The sequence below is a fragment of the Solanum verrucosum genome, unplaced genomic scaffold (assembly GCF_900185275.1).
Source record: "Solanum verrucosum unplaced genomic scaffold, falcon-dt-bn FXZP01000230.1, whole genome shotgun sequence".
Classification (NCBI taxonomy): Eukaryota; Viridiplantae; Streptophyta; class Magnoliopsida; order Solanales; family Solanaceae; genus Solanum; species Solanum verrucosum.
In genome coordinates, this window is record NW_026019954.1 from 406,327 (window position 1) to 417,311 (window position 10,985).

General features: G+C 34.4%; 1 protein-coding gene across 1 annotated transcript; it reads right to left on the reverse strand.

Moving 5' to 3' along the window:
• Window positions 1-1,494: 1,494 nt before the first annotated feature.
• On the reverse strand, window positions 1,495-8,526 carry LOC125814212 (geranylgeranyl transferase type-2 subunit alpha 1). Its single transcript, XM_049493671.1, has 8 exons — window positions 8,340-8,526; window positions 8,083-8,251; window positions 7,019-7,179; window positions 6,834-6,938; window positions 5,459-6,259; window positions 5,182-5,371; window positions 4,678-4,861; window positions 1,495-2,083 (listed from the first exon to the last, which is right to left on the reverse strand). The coding sequence occupies exons 1-8, from the start codon at window positions 8,453-8,455 to the stop codon at window positions 1,698-1,700; spliced, it is 2,112 nt and encodes a 703-aa protein (XP_049349628.1). The 5' UTR covers window positions 8,456-8,526; the 3' UTR covers window positions 1,495-1,697.
• Between the last annotated feature and the right edge of the window lie 2,459 nt (window positions 8,527-10,985).

The following is a 10,985-nucleotide window of genomic DNA, read 5'->3' on the forward strand; positions in this document are numbered from 1 at the left end:
TGATTTATATCTCCATTTTGTCAATTTTTTTGTATTTTTAAAAGTAGGTTATTTTCTACTCCCTCCGTTTCTTTTTAGTTGTCATGTTATGTTTTTCGAGAGTTAATCTGACTAATTTCAAAGCTAAATTAGATTACATTAATTTGATATTTTAAAATAAAATTTTAGATATTCAAAAACTATATGAAATATGATGAAACTTTTTCACATAGTGATTAAAAAATACATTTTAAAATATTAGTCAAAATTAATATCGTTTGACCCTAAAAAAGTAACAACTAAAGGAAAGTTTTTTTTCACCAAAAGTACAATAAAATGATTTCCTAGCCTTAACATCAGATCATTACTTTAATCAACACTTATCAATTATTACCAATCTTTAAAATTCAAAAAACTTCTTGAGAACACTATCCGGTTCATCACTATTGTATCAAATTTTAATAAAAGATCTAATAACTCACCAACCAAACACTGAAAGGCAATTGAATGAAATTATTTTTTCAAAGAAAATGACTATCATCGTACCAAACACACAATAATCATCACCACTCTTCAACCCCATCAAGATGATAGGTGTCATTATTCAAGTTGACAATATATTTAACAGGGATTAAGGAAGATGGGAGGATTTTTTATTTTTATTGTTTAAAATAGAGAATCTTTATAACCTTTGATCATGGGATTGTTGACCAAGGAATTAGCTTGCTTGACACTTCTCTAAACAAAAGTTCCCTATAAATAGTCTTCTGTCCACCATTCTATCAGACAACAAAACGGAACGCAAGAGAAAAGAAAACTATTCTTCTTAGCAGCTTTTTCAACCTACTCGGAGTAAGAAAAGTAAAGTAACCAACAGCCTTTTTAAACCAAGAATGGAGTCAAAATTACAAGTATCCTGGGTACTTAACAACATGAACAAGGCAATTTGGTATATCATGATTCTGGCAGTGCTACTAAATACTACTGCTGAATTATACTTGAATTTGGTTCCTGAGAAGACAAAGCTAGTACAAAGAGATGAAGCTGAAAATGAGCTACTTCCATGGCTGTCTGGAACCGTCATTACCTTAACTATCAAATATCTGAATTTCTGCATTGCTAAGATGTTGCAATTCAGATACCTCGCGCCATTGCAAACTGCCCCTTCCACTATTATGTCACTGCTTTTCTGGGTTGCGTTAACTCGATCAGTCTCTTCATTGTATTCTTGAATCTTTGGCTTATAGACATTCTAAATCATCCTTTGTACATTAGTACTACTGAAAATGAAAATCTCAAGCCATTTTCAATCCAATTCCTAGGCTTCTTTGGGATACAGAGTACTAGACATCTGAGAGCCTCAGTCGTCTCTAGATAAAAGAAAGTGCATGTAATGTTTTTTCCCTGTATGCTAATTAATATACATTTGAATGACATGATGGTTGAACAAGTATAATGGAAGAAATGTTTTCATGCTTGGATTAATTTGGTAGCAACTCTCACTTCAATATTCAGAAAACAAAACCTCTGCTTAGGTGCTGATAAATATAGATCATCTGAAAACGCCAAACAATTACAAGCAAGTCTTGCAACAACTACATGGTACAAAAACAGTTCCGTGCATCAGATACCTTTAATTCATAATAGTAACAAAAGATTACCCTTATCTCTTCTGTAGAGAAATTCAGTAACAGAGACGGAGATGTAACTTTTAATTATCAGCAACTTTCACCATCAAGCCACTTTAGTGACGGTAATAGCTTAATTAGAAGTGATTTTATCTTTTCATTGGAAACTGCATTTCCTTTAAGATCTAATTGTATCAAGTTCAAGTCTTTAAAAATAGCATAGGCTTCCCAATAATCAGCCACCTCAGCGCAATGGATCTCAGATTCTTCAGTTTTCCAGTCACCTCCACTTCTATGGTTAAGAGGGGAAGAGCACAAATACCTCCTCGTGTCAATAGAATGCGCTCCAATCTCGTTGTAAGAGATATCTAAGACTTTCAGTGACCTTAGCAGTTTCAAAGGTTCCAATGCAGTAAAACTGCAGAGTTTATTGTAGCTGACATTCAAGCAGGAGAGAAGTTGCATCACCTCCAAGCCTGCATCAATTTAGATAATAATGGAATGAAGCAAGCTTCAAGCATGAAAAAGCTCCCACAAGAAGATGTTCACAAATAAATTAAGAAATTTAATGCCACATTATTGAAGAAAGGCATGATACTCGGGCAAAGAATTTAATAAAACAGAAAATTAGAAGCAATCCTTTGAAGTCAACATGATTCAGAAACATAATTGAGCACTTCTACAAGAAATGCCAGATTAATTGTAACTTTTTATTACATGGTCAACTCCACTGGATAACTACATCTGGACATCCATGTAATTTTTTTGGTAACCAATATAAATTACCATTAACAAGCGAAAAATAATACACCTAAAGAGCACTCAATCTCCTATCACCTTCTAAGAAGGGTACTAAGAGAGTTAAGCCTCCTATAGAGATATAGTACCCAAAATCTTTGCAACAACCAGCTATGCCAATTTGCCTTTCTAGACAGTTTAACTACCTCAAGTCTATCTACAAATTCCTTCTTAATCTATGTCACCGCTGTATCTGTATTTACAATAATGCCTTTAAACAGTTTCCAGTTCCTTCCACTCCAAACCTGGTATATCACTGCTCCACACAATGCAGTAATATGTTCCTTGAGAAATTGCTGCCAATGCTTCCTTCTGAGTCTACTATTCAGGATATGCTTGACAGTTCCAGTGGGAATAAGTGTCCCAGACCATTGTTGTATTTCAGTTTAAACTCTCACTATCCATTCACAAGTAAAAAACAGATGGACATTAGTCTCCCCAACTGACTTATCACACAAGCAGCAGGTGTCATCCTCCACTGAAATATTTAATCTCTCGAGTCTCTCTTTCGTTAGTAATTCGTCTTGCATAGCTAGCCACATTATGAACCTGTGCTTAGGTTGAGCAAATTTAGTCCGGATTAAGTTAGACACTCTTAAGTATAGCATGTTGCCCCAATAGTGTATTGTAACTCTATGTGAGTGAGTATTTCCCCCAAGTTACCCCAATAGTGTATGGTAACTCTATGTGAGTGAGTATTTCCCCCAAGAAGTGAGCAAGTGAACACCAGATGAATACCAACCCTGCATCTCTGCTTTCAAGGTATTAACCTTCTTCCAGTACCAACTTGAGTCCAATGGTGGAGTATGTATCCATATGTTATCATTGTTTTTCGTATATACTCCATGCACCCACCTGATCCATAACACATGTTCCTTCATAGCTAGTTGCCAGAGCAGTGAGCAGTTTACCAACAGAGGCCATATTCCATAGCTTACTGCCTGTGATGTTCAGACCACCAAGCTTCTTAGGAATGCTTTGCTTCCATGAAACTAATGGCACCTCCATACATTTGAAAAACATAAGTTCACACATACTGAGACAGAAAATCCAAATAAGACTAACTTTGGCTAGTCAATTTATTAACCAAACCATCTCTCAGATGTTTTTTAACAAGTTATCATTTATCTCTTTAAATTCTTTTTTCGTTTCATCGAGTCATTACGAAGATCATAAAAGATCAAGATGCTTTTTTTCAAGGTCAAAATCATGTTTAAATATTAGACCAACATGATGTCTAAACTATTTACAATTTGCAAGAGTGACTCGACCAGTTTTAATGTATCAAGCTATCCAAATATTCTACATATGATATTATCTCTTTACAACAAATATATGACATAGGAAAGATTCAATACATCTATTATATTCATCCCTATCATATCATGGAAGAATCTTCTATCCCTCTCATTCTCTAACCCAACAATCAAGATGGTTGACAAAAATGCAACAAAATTTTCTTAAGAGCACCACCTATAACTGAAAAGCTACTAAAACGAATGAATACAAGATAGGGATAAGGGTTAGATTTCTTTACCTATATGTGGTGTAGATAAAGGCCTTTTCATGACAATCCTCAAAAATATTGGTGAAATCTATATACTTAATTAGTTTGTTAGCTTGACGATTCCTAGATACAGTTTTCCCTATTAATAAATTGTATTTTTTCTATGAAAACTAAAATTAAATTGAAAAAACTCAGATACACCACTAGTCATCCAGAAGAATGAAAAGACTTAACAGAGAAGCTCTGAATTTGTACGTGGTATATATAGTAGTTCTCCTTTCCTTGTTTCTTTAGGACGAACTTTGACTTGCAAAAGGCCCACCATCTTGTCCTCATTGTGTTTTCACAATCAGATGAGAGCCATTGCAAATGGAGGAGAAAATACACACTATTCCGGCATCTCTGAGTTCTTTTGCGGACGGCTTGGATGTGTTGTAAGGTATGCAAGTCTAATTATTACATTTTCAGAAGTTGCATCAGAAATTATCAAACTAACTAGACCATATGCAACACAACCTCCCTTTCCTGGGGCATAAACAAAACTTCTTCTTTTTTTCCTTCTGAATGACAGTTGTGATCTAATCTTGGCACATTTTGTTTCAACCAAAGAATGTCTTAACTCGGAGAGGAAGCTGAAAATCAATCTTCTGAGTGTACATTTCAATAGATAGACAAGCAAATGCTATGCAAGCTCTATGAAGCCCCTTAGTTTCAGAGAACTTGAATTAACAAGAAAGATAAACTAGAAAGGGCTAGAGAAATTACCTTCAAGTGTCTTAAGTTGGTTGTAGCTGAGATCTAAGACTTGGACCCACAAAAGTTGCTCCATAGACCCAATACGTGAAAGTGAAAGATTATTAAATCGCAGACAGAAATTATTGATTCTTGGAAAATATGGATCCCTATATTCACGGCAGTGCTTCAGCAACAATTCTTGATTGGAGATTATCTGCAACATCAGATGATTAAGCTTGTGCAGTTCTAGGAAAGGTTCAACAACATATCACAAGATTTCTATTTTGAAATTGAATTACAATACAAGTCTTCACGTTTCGAATCCAAGTTGTTGCTGGCATTATGAAACGAATAAACCACAAGGTCTCCAATTTCTTTATGGCATTACTTTTTCCAAATTATCAATAAGACAAAAAGCATAATAAAAGAGTTGGGCTTGTAGAGGATTTGTTCATATAACAGAAAGAGTAAAATATAATAATGAGCTATCTATTAGAAGACTAGGTGCATGAAAAATTTAACAGAAACCGATACCTGTTTTAGAAGTACTATGCTGTATTCATCCTGGTAGTAGTGGAGATGTGCTGGGTCCATATTCTTTAAATCGTCATATAGTTGAAGAATTTCTGCATGGGGGCTAACATTTCTATGACTAGTGCCAGCATATGACATTAAGGTGTCATGGGCCATCAGCAGTCTGGCAAGTGTTAACTTCCCGATTTTACTGAAACAGATAAAGAACTAATAAGAGAGGATAGGATGGAAAATACAGCTGCCGCAAATGTATTCAGCGTGTAAACAAATTTCCTACCAGTTCATTGTTGATAACAACTCCCTACAGTGTGATATCTCATTATTGATGGTCGTTATATTCCACTGATAGTCCACCACTGTTTCATCTATCTTGGTTCTTTCTAGATGGAACAAGTTAACCAGAACTGACTCAAGAAACTGGGCGTCATGAGTGCAGAAACTTTCATCACTCCAAGAGATCTTCCCTTCATTTTTCAAATCAACATGTTCTGAACGATAAGGTGGTACAGACACTGAAAATTCAATATGAGAAAAATCTCCATGATGAATGCCAGTTGAAGAGAAAATGCCTTGAGAACGAGCAAGGCTGACCTTTACTTGGTAAGCCTTTTCAGAATGTGCATGTTCCTCTGGAAAATTAAGATATGTCAACCAAGCTTGAGCAGACCCAGTTCCATCTCCTGAAAGTGATCTCCAAACGAGCTCATTACTCGCAATATTTTCACATTCGATTACTACTGTAGATGAACATACATTCTCAACAGCTTCGCTGAAATAGAGAACGAGTGGAAGTATTCTAGTATTAGTCTGACGACTGGTAAAGGGTGATAAAGAGCAATCTCCAAACGATCCATCCACGGATAAGGAAAGATTACTGCCATGTGGTGGCCATGAAGAAACCAACAATGTCTCTAGTTTAACTGTCTGATCAAGAAGCCACAGATGATAAAACCAACCACTTTGATCATCTGGATCTGTGAAAAGAGCATGGCGCACAAACTCATACTCTTCTGCAAATACATTGTCCTTGGGACAATATCCTTTTGCTTTTTCCTTCAGCAGATGAGAAAGAAGAACACTGTATACGAGTCATTATGGGGAGATGAACCATTGGAAGAGATAAGAGATACAACGTAGTAGAATATAGGTCAGAATAAGAGTTCCTCATGAGCTAAAATGGTATGTGATACTTATTAACTTACTTTTAAACGACGAGTGCATCTTGGAGCCCATAAAATAACGCAGTTATGAAACTATGGGCTCTTAAACCAATAGAATTTTCATATCAATGTGCTTACTAGAGACATGCTATGACACATCATGTTGTATATCTGTCCATCAAATACGCCAAAAGATGAAGTCTTATCCACATTTTTGCAACACATGATAAGGGCATGAATATGTGACAATGACCTGTCTAAATATGGAGGTTTGATAACTGGGATAGAGCTACATGTTTAGCATTCCATTTGTTAAAAATAACATAACTTTTTCTTCGAGGGGTATGACTGTCTTCTTGCCTTCTTAGTATGTTAGTGACTTTAGTTTTTGTACAAGAGCAGCATGATTAACACAATCTCAACCTAGAGAAGTTTTTCTACTCAGGAAATAGGTCTAACGAGAGTGAACCAAAAAGAAATAGTAATAGATACCTGCGGTTGTGCCAAGCAGAATAGTTGCTGAAATTATCATATATCATGTCGGTAGTGTATTCTAGTTCCTTCTCATTTGGTATGTTCTTCAATGTTGTGACAAACCTGAAAGAGTTGCCAAAAAGAAGTGTTAGGCAGAATGCAACAGTCCAGTAATTTGCGTTCAACTTAATCCAGGTCATCACCTTCTATAATTCCATGCATGAAAGTTGCGGGCGTCTGCCTTCTGGAACTTACCCAGAAGCAACAATTCCCTGTCTGTGGAAGAATGCCCTTTGCTCAACACCCACTTACGGTGATGCCATGCTCCGTAAGACTTGAAATTCCTCTTTAATGCGTTCTCTACCTAATCAACATGCAAAACTTTAGCTGAATCACAGGCAACCACACAAAAAATTAATTGCTTATGATAACAAGCTTTGTTCTTAGTTAAACTACCTAAGAACAGTGTTATCAAAGGGAAACAACACAAAAAAAGATTAAGGTCCATTGGAGTTTTAAGCGGAAGAGCAAATATTGTGGGGCATTAAATGGAGGGAAAAAAATGCAAATATAAATGTGTAGTTCAAGACAACTAATTATAAGCATGAATAACAAATATATGGACAACAAAAAAGAAGAAAAGATCACGATAAAGTGAAATATCAATTGTTCGGTGTCGCATCATCAGGATTACACTCATTGGCAAGGAAAAGTATGCCTTAGCACCTGGATGACAACACTAAAGCGCCAACGTGTTTTGCACCTTAAGCGTGCCTTTGACAACACAGAGCACAACATATAAGTTAAAATATACTTGAAGTTTCATTATACATTCAATGCAGATCCATTTGGTAGAAGATTCAAAGTCAAGGTACAAATCTTCTATAGCTATTCCGCCCTATCAGAGGCCCAATCCTTCTTACTCAGTCAGATAAAAGAGCCACATTAGGTTTTGTCTATAACTTTAGCATTTTTATTCAACACACTTCAGAGCAACAACGTGTAACATCATTCATAGTAAGAGGAAATATGTCAACAACCAAACTAGAATTTGTTTGGACTTAAGCACGGAATTTTGCAGAAAAGGCAAAGGGGTGGGCAGAGAAAAAAGGAAAAGAACAAGCAACCCCTTTTCAGAATAGAAAATTGAGCATTCCTTTCTCTTCCCACAAGACCTCCCATCAAGAAAATACTAATACATGAATCCTCAAAATCCAATCCGACCCATTTGAAAAGCTATCATTTTTATCCAAAAAAAACAACTTACCAATCTGAGTTCTTCATCGAGAATTGACTTAACAGACTCCTCATTGTTCTCCACCTCAGGTAGATTCAAATTATGCTGGACAGCAAGTTTTCTATAATTCCAAGCAGTATAATACTCAGGATTTGACTCTAACAACTTTGCACTTACATCTAAAGCTTCCTTTGTATATCTGAAACAACCCCACAAACAAATTAGCAACCAACATCAAAATTTGATCTTTTTTGTAAATCAAGAACACAAAAAATTTAAAAAATTACATTTTGGCGTGATGAAATTGGAGAAATTGTGATTGTAGAGACCGTAATTTGGAAGCTTTGACACTAAAAGCTTCTTGCTCTTCTGGAGTTGGAGCTTTGCGTGGTCTTCCGTGCATTTTTCCCTTTTTCTCACACACAGAGAAGAGAGGACTCAGAAGACTGAATGAAGGAAACTTGCAGCCTGTGATCTATTAGAACTATTAATACAAATGGATCTGAAATTAGTTATTGAAGTCCGACTAAATTTGAATTCGCACCAAAAAGTTCATTATTACTTTATGGCTTATTGCTATTGGATCATCGAATTAACTGCGTTTGTAAATAAAATAAAGTTTTATAGTTAATAATAACTTAGTCCCTCTGGAATGACTCAATTGATTTGGAGGGTGGTTCTCCACACGGATCAGCCGAGATCAATTTCCCTCTTTGAGTCGAGCCTATCACATAGACTGCGGATTATGCTAGGGTTCTTTAAAAAAAATTAACTAATAGACGCAGGGATTAATTACATAATTTCCTTATTTAAGTAAACTATTGTTATCATACTTATCTGGGATAAGGGTCTGAAAAATACCCCAATTTTGATCGAATTTGCTGTTGCGATACTAAACTTTCATAAGACCTCCCTAGACTATTTAATACCGTATTTTTTTACCCCATGAACTATTTAATAGTGTATTTTAAAGGTATATATGTGCCCACATGGACACATTACTATTTATAATTTTGCATTATTTTTTATGTCCACGTGGACAAATATATATGTTTAAAATACGGTATTAAATAGTCTAGGGAGGTAATAGGTCCTCATAAAAGTTTAGTATCATAACAGCAAATCCGATCAAAATTAGGATATTTTTCAGACCTCTCTACTTATCTTTTATTATCCCTATGGATATAAAGCACGTATATACAGATAATATTATAATAGGATGATTTAGTTTAAATAAATTTCTAGCTAAAAAACACTAATAGGTTTAGGATTGAAAGTAGAGCATTTTTTGTTTTTTTTTTCCTTTTATTTTGTGGTGTTTCAAGCGTAAATATTAAATGATTTTTCATTTCCAAAGTTTTAATTTCACATGTGCAGTATATACATAATGTTTATATATAAATTATATATGGAATGTGTAATAGCATATATCGGAATAAGAAGAAACATATCAGAATTATTTTTTTGTATAAAATTAAAGTAGATACACATGTTTTACATGACATATTACATATATGATATCACGTATGATATAAAATTGTTGTGTAAGACTCCACGTAAAATGAATATATCTATTTGTTTAATTTTATATAAATTTAGGTGTCTAATTGACACGCCCAAAATTTGTGGAGCTTAGATACAATTGAGGTCAAATTAAACGAAACGGTTATTATTATGCCTCTAAGAGGTAATAGCATTGAGATTTTCTCGCAATTTGAACATGTATAAGCCGAGGATCTAGAAAATAACCTCTCTTTATATTTAGAAAACAGGAGTAAGATTACATACACACCATTAGGGTGTACATAGGTCAATTTGATTTGGTTTTTCAAAAAAAAAGAAGTAAACCAATTATATTTGTTTATTAAATCTAAAAACCAAATCAAACTACATAAAGTCGGGTTTTTCGGCTTCGGCTTTAGTCGGTTCTTTCGATTTTTTTCGATGATTGAAAAAGAGATCAAATATTATTTCACTTATGTGATAAGTTAAACTTTAAAAATGTTAAATAAATATAAATCTTTGAAAAGATGGTAAAATTCACTTGAGTATAAAATAATTTCATTGAAATATTAACGTTTATTATGTTAAATTTATATGATTAAAGGCTACAATCAATCTTGTTGTAACAATAACAACTTGCCCATGTCCGGTGAAATTTCACAAATGGAGTTTAGAAAAGATAGCAAGTACATACCTTATCCCTTACCTTGAAAAGGAAAAGAGGATGCGTCCAATAGATCCTCAAATCAATAGATAGTACGATAACCAAAATAGGCGAAACGATTGATTAAAACATAAAACCGAAGAAAATAATAGTAAATGACAGTGGCGGATGTAGCTTGCGTACTTCCGCTTTGAAGTATAAATTTATATATAAAAGTTCACTAAAATACTAAAATTGTAATAAAGAGTAGATATGAACTCACAACTTTAAAAACATAATAGGTTCAATATTAAAAACCTTAAAAGTTGAACTCATAGAGTTTAAATTCCCGATTCGCAACTTATGAGTACACAAGGTTTTTGTCCAATGAATCATGAGCTTACCTGGAATGTGGGATTCAAATGAATGGAACAGATGAACAAAATGAAGTAAAGACTGGTAACTGCTCCTATATCTATATATGTTGCTTCTTCAAATTGTAAATGACAGCATAAATACTTAAATATTGTCATAAAACAGGTTACCTCATCAAATTGCAAATCAAACGTTCAAGCAAATGAAGTAAACCAAGTAATGTCAAGACTGATTCATGCACCTGTGACTGTGCCAACTACACCACACATTTGGCATGTACTAGTAACTATAAAAGCTATAACACTATGGCGAAAGCACGCCATCAACAATCCATTCAATCTGGATGTTCCAATGAAAAGCTTAACCAACTCGCGAATTTTTTTTGAGCGGCCTATGTATTCTCTATAATCTA